The sequence below is a fragment of the Elephantulus edwardii genome, unplaced genomic scaffold (assembly GCF_000299155.1).
Source record: "Elephantulus edwardii isolate Elephantulus edwardi_28Jun2011 unplaced genomic scaffold, EleEdw1.0 scaffold00034, whole genome shotgun sequence".
Classification (NCBI taxonomy): domain Eukaryota; kingdom Metazoa; phylum Chordata; class Mammalia; order Macroscelidea; family Macroscelididae; genus Elephantulus; species Elephantulus edwardii.
In genome coordinates this window covers 13,997,997-14,012,819 of record NW_006399784.1, presented here as the reverse complement: position 1 = coordinate 14,012,819, position 14,823 = coordinate 13,997,997, and the positions used below count along the sequence as shown (strand labels likewise).

Here is a 14,823-nt window from a genome sequence, read left to right as displayed (position 1 = left end):
CAATTTAAATCTCCGTAATTTGGAACCTTGCTTAGATAATTGTTAGTAAAAGAGAAATACAATAACTTTCATCATACTTTCTTTAAACTTACACCTTTTTTTCAGCTTTACTTAAAAAAAAAACACAAAACAAACACACGCAAAACTCATTAGTCTCCTGTGAGCAACTCTCCTGGGATATTCATAGACCACTTGCAATCTTTGACTGATATATCTTCAAGCTCCGTAACTCTCCCTTTACAAGTTTATATTAATGCTGTTTGTGCACTGGAAAGCATTTTACTAAGTATGCAGAATATTATAGGGTAGCAAAATAGGCTAACATAGTAAAAGCAGGACCATGTAATAAATAAATAAATGCAAACATTTCTTTGACAACTTGCAGTAGGGAGCTTGAGTCAGTAAAATCTGTCATCTAGGCAGATTAATTTAGCCCTTCTTAACTGATAGCAATTTAAGAAGGGCGGATAGATAGATCGATAAATAGATAGATAGATAGATAGATAGATAGATAGATAGATAGATAGATAGATAGATAGATCTGGTGGCCTAGTGGGTAAGAAATTGTGCTGCCAATAAAGACAGATGGTTAGAATCCACCAGCTGCTTTGTCGAAGAGAGATGAACAGTCTCGTCCCATTAACTTACAACCTCTGAAAATCCACTGATCGTTGGTCAGCTGTGAGTTGGTTCAAAATCAGTGTTAAGCACACACACACATACATGTACACACAGAGAGATAGATGCAAATCTATTTGTGTTTTATTTGGCATATCTATTTGTGTTTTATTGACTGTACAAAGGGATTTGACTATGTGGATCATAAGAAGCTGTGGCCAACATTGAGAAGAACAGGAATTCCAGAACACTTAATTATGCTTAAACAAAACCTATACCTAGACCACAATTTGTGGCTAACTTTGAGGAAAATGGGAATCCCAGAACACTTGATTGTGCTTATGCAAAACCAGTACTCAGACCAGGAAACAGTTCTCAGAACTAGGCAAGAAAACCCTGTATGGTTCAAAATTATGAAAGGAGTGCGTCAGAGATGCATTCTGTCTCCATACCTTTTCAATCAATCTGTATGCAGAACAGATCATTCAGGAGGCTGGCATCAAGATTGGAGGAATACTCATCAACAACCTGCGTTATGCAGATGAAACAACCCTGCTTGCTGAAACAGAGGAGGACCTGACACGCTTGCTACAGAAGGTCCAAGATTATATTATAGTCTTCAATATGGATAGAAGCTCAACATCAAGAAGACAAATATTCTTACTCCTGGGCCAATTAGCAGCATCCTGATAGATGGAGAAGAAATTAAAGTCGTTAACAATTTCAGTTTGTTCAGCTCCACAATCAACACTCTTAGCACCAGCTTGCAAAAAGTTCAAAACCAAGCCAAACTCAATGCCATCTACTCAGCTTTGAACTGTAATGATTCTGTAGCAGAGTAAAACTGCCCCATAGAATTCCCAAGGTTGTCTGACAGAAAGACAGACAATCTCCTTGATGTGATTTACAGCCTCAGAAAACCAGATTGAGCTATAAGTTGCTATTGACCTGCTATAAGATTGAGCTATAATTTTATTCCAACTCATGGGCAAGGAGTCTGAGCATTTTGGGGGAGTTGGTTTGTGGGTTTTTTTTCTTTTAAGTCTTCATAAAATTAGATCACCACATCTTTCTCCACCAGGACAAATAGTGAATTTGGATCATCAACTATTTTGTTAGCAGCTAACCACTTAACCACTGTGCTATCTAAAGTATTCCAAGGAGTTGATATTGTTAGTTTCCATTGTGTCAAAGACAACTCATAGTAACCCTATAAGTGAAAGATCTAAATCTTGTATTATTCCGTGTCATCCTCATCAATTATGACATCCTTAAGCTCATTGCCACCGTACCTGTATCAGTTCATCTCATTGAAGGTTGTCTTCTTTTTTTCTGACCATCCTCTTTTTTCCAGCATAATGCTCCATTCCAAGGAATAGCCTGTCCTAATAATATACCCAAAGTATTTGAGATAAACTTTACAAACCTTGCCTCTCAAGAGCACTCTGGTTGCACTTTCTCCAAGACATACCTGTTTGTTCTCTTTGACAGTCCACGGGAAATTCAGTACTCTTCTACAATACCACAACTCAAATGTTTTGATTCTTTTTCTATCATCCTTATTTATTGTCTAAGCTGTCAGATTCATAACAAGTGATTGGAAAGACTATGGTTCTAATCAGGTATTTTTAGACTTTAAACTCACAAGATTACACTTCAGGACTATAACAGCAGAATTTCTCAATGCTGTTATGTCCCCAGACCTCCTGACTACTGGTATGATGGGTACTGACTGCGTATCCCAAGTAAGTTGAAATTGTTCACAATTTCAGTCTTTCCATCTTTCATTGCCTAATTGCACAGAGGTGAAGATCTTTGTTTGTTTTTTTTATGTTGAGATGTTATCCATACTGAAGGTTGTACTCCTTGATCCCCTGAAGTAAATGCTTCAAGTTCTCCTCACTTTCAAGAGGCAATGCATGTTGTTGATGAGTTTTCCTCCCATCTCAATACAACATTCTTCGGCATATAGTCCGATTTCTTTAATTATATCAGTATACAGAAAGAATAGGCGTGGAGAAAGTATATGTTCCTGACATACCTCCTTCTTGATTTTAAACAATGCAATATTCCTTTTGTCTGTTTGGACCCAAATCTTCTTAGGCTAGGGATAGATTTCACATAAGTGTAGTTGTGTCCTAGAATTCTCATTCTTCTCGATATCAGCCATAATTTGTTATGATCCACACAATGAAATGCCTTTGGATAGCCAGTGAAACACAGATAGTCATTCTTCTGGTATTCCCTGCTTTCAACCAGGATCCATCTGATATCAGGCCATGGTGCTGTGATCTGCATCAACTTGAACTTCTGGCAGTTCTCTGCCAATGTACTGTTACAGACTTTTTTAAGATATTCAGCTACATTTTTCTTGGATATAATAGAATGATATTAGTTGATAATTTCCACATTCTACTGGATCACTTTTCTTGGAAATGGGGACAAATATGGATCTCTTTTAGTCACTTGGCCAGGTTGTTGTCTTCCAAATTTCCTGGAATAGGCTGATGAGGACGTCCAGGGCTGCATGTGTTAGTTGAAACATGTCAATTGGTGTCACATCGATTACTGGAGCTTCCCCTGCACTAAGTGCAGCTTGGATTTCTCCCTCATCAAAATTTTTTCTTTATCCTCTGCTACTCTTTAAATAGTTCAGTGTTGGCCAATTCTTTTTGGTTCAATGACTATGCATGCCATCAATCTTCTTTTGATGCTTCCTAGATCATTCAAGATTTTTTCATATCATCTCTTAGTGTTTCAATTTGAGGCTTACATATGCTTTTCAGTTCTTTCAACTTGAGAAATTTCAAGAAAGTTCTTCTTTCCCCCCCCCTTTTTTCATTGTTGCTGTTGTTGTTATGTGCCATTGAGTTGCTTGAGACTCATAGTGACCCTATGTACAACAGCCCTAAACTCTTCTCTGTCCTGTGCCAGTTGCACTATCTCCAATACACCCATCCCTATTACCCCAGTCACTGAATCAATCCACCTCATATAGGGCCTTCCCCTCCTGTACTGTCCCTCCACTACCCAGCATGATGTCCCTCTCCAAGGACCACTCCCTTCTTACAACATGTCCAAAGTATGTTAGACGGAGTCTAAGAATCCTTGCCTCCAGGGAGCCAACTGGTTTAACCCTTTCCAGGATGAAACTGTTTTTCCTAGCAGTCCATGGTAGGTTCAGTACTCTTCTCCAGCACCACAGCTCAAAGGCCTCAATTCTCCTTCTATCCTCCTTAGTCACTGTCTAACTCTCTGGTGCATAACAAGTGATATCAAATACCATGGCCTGTGTTAGATTCACCATAGTCTCCAGAGTGACACCATTGCTCTTCAGTACTTTGGAGAGGTCCCTAACAGCAGACTTCCCATCATAATATGCCTTTTAATTTCCTGGCTACTGGTGCGGAGAGTCTTGACTGTGGAGCCAAGCAAACTAAAGCTGTGAACAATCTCAATCTCTTCACCATCCATCCTGATGCTGCCAATTGGCCCAGTGGTGAGAATCTTTGTCTTCTTGACATTGAGCCTCAATCCATATTGGAGGCTGCAGTCCTTGACCCTCTGCAGCAAGTGCTTCAGGTCCTCCTCAGTTTCAGCAAGCAGGGTTGTGTCATCTGAATAGCCCAGATTGTTGATGAATCTTCCTCCAATCCTGACACCACACTTCTCCTCATAGAGCACAGGCTCCCGGATAATCTGTTCTGCATATGGGTTGAAAAGGTATGGAGACAGGACACATCCCTGGTGTACGCTCTTCCCAATTTTGAACAATACAGTGTTCCCTTGCTCTGTTCTGATGACTGCCTCTTGGTCCAAGTATAGGTTTCACATTAGCATGATCAAATGTTCTGGGATTTCCATTCTTCTCAGAGTCAGCCACAGTTTGTTATTATCCACACAGTCAAATGCCTTTGTATAATCAATGAAACACAGATAGACATTTCTTTTTTCATTATATTAGTTTATTTATAAAATTCATTGTTTTTCATACAAAATTCTTGCAGTTTCCCTCACCTGCAACCCATCAACTTGTACAACTCTATGGTTAATCCCCCAACCCACACATCCTCATCCCTCTCTTTACACTACCTACCCCTTGGATCCTCATAGTCATTCTACAATAATGGTTTTATACAATATTTGTCCTGTGGGACAGAGTTATTTCACTTAGCATAATGCTCTCCAGCATGCATGAGCAATGATTTTGTAAATTATTACCTAACTTGAGAGGGACTGGAGAACATTATGCTGAGTTCTTCTCTTTTTATTCTCCAACTTCGGCTCTTTTCACATTCCATTATAATTTTTTCTCGGTCTTCCTGAGTTGCCATTTGAAGTCTTCTTTGCATCTCTCTTTTTTTGGTATCGCTTTCCTTTGTTTTGGTTTTTCAACGGATGCTCTAACAATTTTCACAGTCTCTTCTCTTTTTTCCCCATTTCTTTTTTATATTTTTTTAGTAATTTTAATGAAAGTTTATAAAGACTGGATTTCCATTCATTCATTGTTGTACTTTTCTACCTGCCCAACCTCCGCCCTCCCTCCAGTTTGCTCTTCTCTTTGAAAAGTAAAAGAAAAATTCTTTCATTGTTATACAGTCCCAACCCCCAAGTCCATTCCACTATGCTGATAACTATTTTGGTAGTTTCTTGCTCCTCTGATTTTGTAATAACCTTTTGTTTCTTTCGTGTATGGTACCTTTGATGCCATTCCACAACTCATCTGGTGTTCCACAATGCATCAGTCAATGTTTACCTCAAATCTATTCTTGAGATGATTTCTAAATTCAGGTGGGATAAACTCAAGGTCATATTTTGGCCTTTGTGGACTTGTTTTAATTTTGTTCTGCTTCAGTTTGAATTTACACATGATTAATTGATGGTCTGTTCTACAGTCAACACCTGGCTTGGTTTTGATTGCTGATATTGGGTTTTGCCAATGATTCTTTCAATAGATGGAGTCATTCTGATTCCCATGTAGTCCATCAAGTGAAGTGCATGCATAGACACTGTCTATGTTTTTTAAAAATGGCATTTGTAACTAATAAATTATTGAATATATAAAATCCAGTCATTTGATCTCTGACCTCATTGCTATCCCCAAGTCATAATTTCCAATTACCATTCCTTCTACTTTATTTCCAACTTTTACTTTCCAGTCGCAATTATTATTAACACAGTTTTATTGCATGTATGGTCCATTTCAGTTGCAAAATTTGGTATAATTTCAGTGTCCTCTTCTTTGACTTTAGCAGATGATATATATATATATATATACACACACACATATATATATATTTGAATTACAATCATATTAAAATGTCTTCCTTATATGCCTATGGACACTATCTTGTCATTCACAGCATTGTGCTTCATTATAAATCTTGCAGTGGTCTTTTTTAACAATAACTGCAATGCCATTCTTCATTTTTTATTGTAATAAATAATATGATTGTCTCTTTCGAAGTGGCCAATTTGAGTCCGTCTCAGCTCAGTAATGGCTAGAATGTCTATCTTCATGCAATCCATTTCATTTTTATAGTTTCCAATCTTCCCACCTTTCTACATTCTAATTGTTAGTGCATGTTTGCAGCTGTTTCTTCTCACATTTTCATGGCTTACGATGGCTTACCTCTAATATTATTGCTACCTGTGTTTTTCTTTTGCCTATAAGGTGTTTCAGAAAAGGATGGCCAATCCTACCTCCTAATCTATCTTAATCTGAGACCTCCACTGAAACCTGTCTACCATGAGTGAACCTGCTGGCATTAGAAACACTAGTGGCATAGCTTCTACCATCCCAGCAACCCACAAGTTACCTCAGTACAGCAAACTGACAAACAAGTGCTGTACTGATAAGAGAAAACACTAAACAACCAACTGTAGATGCACTTAAGCTGTAAAATATATGTTGTTGTTGTTGTTATGTGCCGTCGAGTCATTTGTGACTCATAGCGAACCTATGTACAACAGCCCTAAACCCTGCTCTATCCTGTGCCAATCTCAATGCCTCTGACACACCCATCCCGATTACCCCAGTCACTGAATCAGTCCATGCCATAAAGGGTCTTCCCCTCCTGCGCTGTCCCTCCACTCTGCCCAGCATGATGTCCCTCTCTGAAGACCTGTCTCTCCTTATAACATGTCCAAAGTATGTCAGGCGAAGCCCCAGAATCCTTGCCTCCAAGGAGCAGCCTGTTTTAACCCTCTCTAGGATGAATCTATTTGTTTTCTTGGCAGTCCATGTTACATTCAGTACTCTTGGTATACCAGTTGATGTATTTCAGCTAACAGATGCTGCCGTGGATGTGCTCACGAAGTTGTGCCAAGAAATCTGGAAAACAACCACTTGGCCAACTGACCGGAAGAGGTCTATATTTGTTCCCATCCCAAAGAAGGGCGACCCAACTGAGTGTGGAAGCTACAGAACAATATCATTGATTTCACATGCAAGCAAGATTCTACTGAAGATTATCCAAAAATGACTGTAACAGTACATCAGCAGAGAACTGCCAGAAGTCCAGGCTGGGTTTAGAAGGGGTCGTGGTAGTAGGGATATTGTAGCTGATGTTAGATGAATCTTAGCTGAAAGCAGAGAATACCAGAAGAATGTCTATCTGTGTTTCATTGATTATGCAAAGGCATTTGGCTGCGTGGATCATAACAAACTGTGGCTGACTCTGAAAAGAATGGGAATCCCAGAACATTTAATCGTGCTAATGTGAAACCTATACTTGGACCAAGAGGCAGTAGTCAGAACAGAGCAGGATAACACTGCATGGTTCAAAATTGGGAAGGGTGTATGCCAGGGATGTGTCCTTTTCAACCTGTATGCAGAGCAGATCATCTGAGAGGCTGGGCTCTATGAGGAGAAGCGTGGTGTTAGGATTGGTGGAAGATCTATCAACAATCTGCGTTATGCAGATGACACACCCCTGCTCGCTGAAACTGAGGAGGACCTCATGCACTTACTGCAGAGGGTCAAGGACTGCAGTCTTCAATATGGACTGAGGCTCAATGTCAAGAAGACAAAAAGTCTCACCACTGGACCAATCGGTAGCATCAGGATGGACGGTGAAGAGACTGAGATTGTTCACAGCCTCAGTTTGCTCAGCTCCATGGTCAACACTCTTGGCACCAGTAGCCAGGAAATCAAAAAACGTATTGCGATGGGAAAGTCTGCTGTTAGGGACCTCTCTAAAGTATTCAAGAGCAATGGTGTCTCTCTGGAGACTAAGGTGCTCCTGATACAGGCCATGGTTTTTGCAATCACTTGTTATGCATCAGAGAGTTGGACAATCACTAGGGAGGATAGAGGAGAACTGATGCCTTTGAGCTGTGGTGCTGGAGAAGAGTAAAATATATAGCAACATGCACATCACTCCCCCAGTTCAGTAAAATGATAGATTGGTGTTGTACACCAAACCATAAAACTCTCATGCATACAGATATTTTGGTGCATAACAACGCTCTTTGGCCATGCCTCGGTATTACCCATGGGCATGAGACCCCTGCAACTGGCTCCTCCTCTGGAGGCCTTCAGTTGGAGTAATTTTAAAACTCTGTGGAGCACAGTTCTACTCTATAGGTTTAGTGCCCACCACAAGCTAAGCAATATGTTCCATGACATCTGACAATAACAAACATCACCTCTGCACTGGACCTTCCTTCCTGTTGCAGTGAGCCAGCACTCTCTCCTTCTCTGAGACTGTTCCCTTTAATTTCATTCTGGTGGTTTTGTCCTCTCATGAACCTTCCTCCAGAAAATAACCCATTTTTCACTATGATCATTATCATTTATCTCTGTAATGGAATAAGCATTCCTATCAAGGTAATAACACATCTTATTACTGAACTCTGAAAACAAAAAACGGGAACCCTTTCTTGTGTCTACACCAAGCTCTACCTATCATCTTTCTGCTCTTTTTTAAAAAACAGTAAAACTCCTAAAAAGATGTGTTCTTACATTACTTAAGTCTGGTTTTCCATATTTTGTTTTTGTTCTCTATTCAAACACATTCTAATCAAAGTTTTCTTTTTTAGTGAAATCAGGGTCTATTCACTCTCCTTCTCTTTCTCAATATATAAGTCAAAGTAGAATATGTTGAACATTTCCTCTTGGATTTTATGACAGAACACTCACCTTGTTTTCACACTTCTCACCTCTGTTTTTCTTTCCTTCTATCTTTTGTTGGAATTTCTTCCCTTCTATGCCTTGAACAGTTGACTGCCTGTGATCCTGTTCTTTTACTTCTGAATGTATGTAATTCTCAGGAACTTCATTTCTCATTTAACCCCCTAATTATTCACAGAGTTACTCGTAAAACCTACAGCCATTGTACGTTGATGCTGACTCATAACGTCCGTGTCGGAGAGAGTAGAACTGCCCCACAGGGTTAGTGAAGTAAAAAATATTTATAAATTGCCACTTTTTCTTCCTTGAGTATCTGTTGGATTTGAACCACTGACTTTCCAATTAACAATTTTATGTTTAACCAGAATACCACGAGGATGTCTCATTGACCTTTGGACTTACATATTCTTATTTTTATATTTCCATTTGACCAACTGACATTTCAAAACTCTTTTTTTCATTACTACCTATTCAGAACTGATTCATAGCTGACTCTCCAGTGGTTTTTCAGAGGCTATAAATTTCATGAAAGGAGATTGCCCATCTTTCTCCTTTGAAGCAGCAGGTGGATTTGGGCAACTTACCTTTGGGTTTGAATCCATTGGCTGCCCCATTGGAGAAGGATGAGCAATCTCCTTCCATGAAATCTACTACCTCTAAAAACCCTCTGGAGCTATGAGTCGGTTCTCACTCGGCGGCGTGCGATAATCACCACCACCTTTGGGTTGGCAGCACAGCTTCCTACCAAATAAGCCACTAAGTGATGTTCTATATCCTAAGGAAGTCCACTTCCCACCTAGCCAAACTTCACCACTCTCATTAAGTAGCATCATTACCTTCTGGTTACTTAACACGTAAGCCTTAGAATGGTTATGGCTTCTTCCTATTTAGAGTCCACCACATCTGACTACCTCTCGCTTCCATACATTTCCACTCACTTCCCCCAATACCACAACTCATGTCAACCTACTCTTATCTCTCCCACCTAACTAACTCAACATCATCCCCACAGTATTCCATGTTAGCTTTTTTGCAAACCTTCTTCTCAGATTTCATCCTCTGTACAATTAGATTATCTTTCTAAATTATAAACTAGTTCAGAGTTAAAACCCCTCTAGTGCCTTACTATTGCCAATTGAATTAAAATTTAAAAATTTTGAAACTTTGTCTCAATATTGTTTTCTCAGTGTTTTACCAGCATCCACCACTTAATCATCATCCAATTACCCCTTCATTTACTGAACACCTGCTCCACTGGCCTCCTCCTTGTTCATCAGATGTGCTAAACTGATTCCTGAATCCACTACATTTGTTGTAGTTATATTTTTCACACATTTATGCTGAATCCTCATATGTCTGCTCCCTTCTAAGTAGGTCTTAAATCAAATGCCACTCTTACTTAAAGTGAAGCTCCTTAACCATTTATACCTAGAGCAACAATATTCCTATCATATATCTTTCCTTTTCTGATCATTTTCTTAGCTCATGTAAGTATCTGAACTTGTCTTTTATGCTTATCAATTCATTGATTGCCTTCTCTTTACAAAATGTCAAGTTTGTGTGGTGTGGGTCTTCTGTTGTATACATTCCATAGGACAAAATCCTATACCAGAGCATGACACAGAATAAGAAAGATGTTAGTATTCCTCAATTGACATAACCTTTTGATAAGACAGTGACCCAGTTTAACATGAGAATTGGAGAGCATTATAATGACAGTTGACCCAGAGTTATCCAGGTTGGGATAAGCATTCATGCGTTCAGAGGTTATGACTCTTCTCTCTGTAGAAACCTTCAGAGGAATCATTATTCCTACCTAAGATTCAGTTGTTAGAAATCTTTTCTAACTTTCTATAATGAGAAGTCTTTCTAATTATGACCGCTCTTGCTATTTAATGTTTAATAATGTAATATACTCCAGTAGTAAGGATTTTTGTTTACTTGATGTTGAAATGTAATCCAGTTTAAAGGCTACTGCTAGTGTTGCTAGTACCGACTGAACCAACCCGTAGCTGAACCTCTGAGGTTTTCAGAGGCAGTAAGTTGCATGGGAGGAGATTGCCCATCCTTCTTCTACAGAGTAGCTGGTGGATTCACAAGGCATACCTTTGGATTGGCAGCACAATCCCTTCTGCAGCAGGAGTTTCGAATCTTCCCTTTCTGCAAGCAAGATTGTGTTATCTGCATAATCTGCCTCTTGCTGATGAGCCACACATCGCCATATAACCCAGCTACTAGAATGCTTTGCTCAGTATGCAGATTGAATAGGTATGGAGGAAGGATATGACCCTAACGCACATCTGTCTTGATTTTGAATCATGCCGTGTGCCCTTGTTCTGTTTTGTCAAGTGCTTCTTGGCCTACATATAGGTTTCATGTGAGTCCAATTAATTATTCTTCTTGATGTTGTCCGTAATTTGTTATGAAGAAGAACCAATGCCTTTGAATTGTGGTATAGGTGAAGAGTGTTGAATGTGCCATAGACTTCCAAAAGGAGAAACACATTGTTCTAGGGTGAGGTACAACCAGGGTGCTTATCGGAGGCAAGAATAATGAAAATTCATCTCATATTTTGGGCATGTTGTCTGGAGGATCTAGTTCTTAAAAAAAGACATTCTGGAGAAAGTTGGGGAAAAGAGAGGATGAACCTCAAAAAGACAGACTGACACTGTGACTGTATCAGTGGACTCAAGCATGATGGGGATTCTCAAGCATGGTAGGGACTGGGAAGATGTCACAGGATCGGGCAAGGTTCACATCTGTGGTTCACAGGATTGACTCCACAGCACCTAACAACAATAGTGATCCCTTGTTCTGTTCACAAACTGCTTCGTGGTTTCTGAATAGGTTGAGTTGACTAGGCTCCTGTATAGACAGAGAACAATTAAAAATTCTGGGATTCCCATTCTTCCTAATGTTTTCCATACTTTATTGTGGTGCACAAAGTCAAATGTCATTCCATAGTCAAAAATACAGAAGTGAACATCTTTCTGTTATTCTTTGCTTTAGCCCAGTTCCATCTGGCACCAGCAGTAATATCCCTCGTATCATGCCACTTCTGAATTCAGCATGAATCTCTTTGTGAATAATAGAAACTAAAAACTGTGTATGAATTTATACTGAGACCTTAACATCATTACTAATATGTTTCAAATTAATACATTGATTAAAAATTAGGTAACAGAATATTCACATTCGTATTCTACTCAATTCTATTCATTCTTAGGACATAAAAACTGAAAGCCAAACCTACTGCTGCAGTTGTTGTTGTTAAGTGCCACTGAGTTAAGTACAACTCATAGAGGCCTATGAACAGTCAGTCTGAACCCTGCTCTATCCTGGTTTCATATCCCTTATCTTTGACACTCTAGAGCCTATTGCTGAAGTCACCATGCCAGTCCATCTTGTTGGGATCTTCCTTTCCTTCACTGACAGTCCATCTTTCTCCGTATTATGTCCCTTTCCCAATTCATGATACCCCTCCATTGACATTTTGAGGCCCTAAATCTCTGTTTTCCTCTTGTAGAATGACTGGTGTATTCATACCACTTGTTTGTTAGTTTGCAGCCTAACCCACCACTTGAATGACACTTGGTACATAGATTTGTATTAAGTGGGTTTCTCTACGACACTGAACCAACATGTCACAAAATAGCATTTAGTTCAACATCATCTTTCTGTTTTAAAAACAGCATTTAGTTCAACATCATCTTTCTGTTTTAAAAACAGCATTTAGTTCAACATCATCTTTCTGTTTTATTTACACATGACATCACTGACTGGTGAGCAGCCAGCCATGGTGTGGCTGGGCAGATATGATAAATGATTTTCCATACAAGTTGAGTGAGAGCCCAGACTATGCAACCTTTTTCATACATGGCCTGGATAATAGAATAGATAGAATGTTCATTAAATTCATATTTGACAGAAAGCTAAGTAAGCCAAAGAGGAAAAGGAGCCAGTAATTTAATCAATAGAACTGGAATTTAATATAGCTTTAGCATAATAGACAAAGAAGTAGTAAATAATAAAATTTGGTACAATTGATTAAGAAGAAATTTTCTAACTCTATGATAGTAAACAATAAGTATATACAACTAAATCTTGTTTTATTGAGTTCTACGGACTGAAATACAGAGTATTTTTATTGAAATATCCAAAAGTTATTATCTCTTTATCTAATAACGTATAGAGAATTTCTCACATGATTACTTTCTCACATGATTACTTCCCACCAATATTTTAAAAAATAATTATTGACACTGCCCTTTTCTCTTAGAACCTAGGAGTCTTGGTTGTTGTTGTTGCTAAGTGTCATTAAGTTGCAAGTGCTATTATGTAAGTTCAAATTGAAGCCAAAGAAAATTAAAATGAGTCCACAGGAACCAAGATATGATCTTGAGTCAATCCCGTTTGAATTTCAAAATCATCTTAGGAATAGGTTTGAGGCATTGAAAAACAATGATTGAAGACCAGATAGGTTGTAGGATGATATAAAAGATGTCATCCATGAAGAAAGCAAAAGGTAATTAAAAAAATAATAGAAAGAAAAAATGGAACTGGATGTCAGAAGACAATCTAGAGATGCCAAAACAAAAGGAAAACACACTGAAGTAAAAGAACTGAACAGATGATTTCACAGTGCAACTCAAGAGGATAAAGCAAAGTATTACAGTGGAATGTGCAGATAGCTCTTCATTTCTCAAGCTGAGAGAACTGAAAAATAAATTTAAGCCTCAGGTCCCAATATTGAAAGATGTTATGGGCAATGTATTGAATGACTCAGAAAGCATCAAAAGAAGATGGATGGAATATACAGAATCATTACAGGAGTCTTTACTCCATATCATGTTTATGTGGTATTACTTTTTTGTTATTATGAGGTATTTGGATTATTTTCCTTTTTTCATTATTTTGAATTGAATTATTTGAAACTTGACTCTCCATTGGGTTTCTGAACCTGGAAATTGCATCAGAGAATATCGTATATCTTATATCCGCATAGTTGGTGAATTTGAACTTCCAGAGAGTTACCATATTTAGATTGACAGCATAACACCCAGTATATTATTGTAAAAATATTTTATGATTATTGGATTTTCCTAATATGAGTGAAACATTTTTGTTTGCAGAATTATTTTGTTACTGTTAATTGATTTCCATTGTAGTTCTTCTGTGAAGATGTTTGCTGACACCATTAGAATCTTTCCACCAGTAACACTTAAACTGACTGGTTTATTAATACTCTCGAGAATATCCTTCTAGGTCTATTGTTATGGTTCATGGTGGAATTCTATTTTAATATTTTTATTCTAATCTTTTCAGATTACTCAAAGACTGTCCTGGTTTTGTATTTACCCCTCGATCAAGGGAGGACCTTCCACCAAACTTTCCCAGTGAAATTCCTGGAATCTGCCATTTTCTGGATGCTTATCTGCAAGGATCAAATTCAAAGCCGTGGTTCCAAAAAAGAAATGACGAAGATGGCAATGCTAATTTTTTAGGCAAAGCATCCGGGGTAGATTAGAAAAATATATTGCTGAGTAAAAGTCTTCGGGGTTTGACTCTTTTGTGGCTGTCTGGACCCTCAAAAAGCACTTTAAGATCACAGATGGCTGAATCACAGCACTCAAGACCTTAAGGCACAGTCTAATTTTCGTCCCACTTAACAAGATAAAAATGCATTCACGTCAATATTTCAACTCTGCTGTTAAAAAGAAAGCCTCAATATTAGTGACTTTTTGAGGCTGATTCTGTTGTATAACAATCACCACCTGTACTTAGTTTAACACATTGTACATAGTATGACAATTGTAGTGAACTGTATGTAGTGACCGGGTGGCCTGTATTCTTGTGCTCTGGTGGAATGCTCTGTTTATTCAAGTACCTTTGTCATAGTGTTGCCTTACAAAAGCTTTATAAATAGAAATAAGAGTCTTTGATACTTTTAAGTTCTTTTCATTCTACATTTTATTATTCCATTTTTTTCATTGTCACTGTGAACATATATATCAAAGTAGATTCAACTGGTATTTTCTTGTTTTCTTTTTATCTTTGGAAAAGAAATCATT

General features: G+C 38.3%; 1 protein-coding gene across 1 annotated transcript in view; it reads left to right on the top strand.

The window, feature by feature from the left end:
• GUCY1A3 (guanylate cyclase 1, soluble, alpha 3) overlaps nucleotides 1–14,458 on the top strand; it is a 53,574-nt gene extending 39,116 nt beyond the window's left edge. Inside the window, exon 8 of the mRNA XM_006884452.1 lies at nucleotides 14,078–14,458. Within this exon, the coding sequence (XP_006884514.1) occupies nucleotides 14,078–14,279 (202 nt within the window). The 3' untranslated portion in view covers nucleotides 14,280–14,458. The remainder of the gene's footprint in view (nucleotides 1–14,077) is intronic.
• Nucleotides 14,459–14,823: the final 365 nt, after the last annotated feature.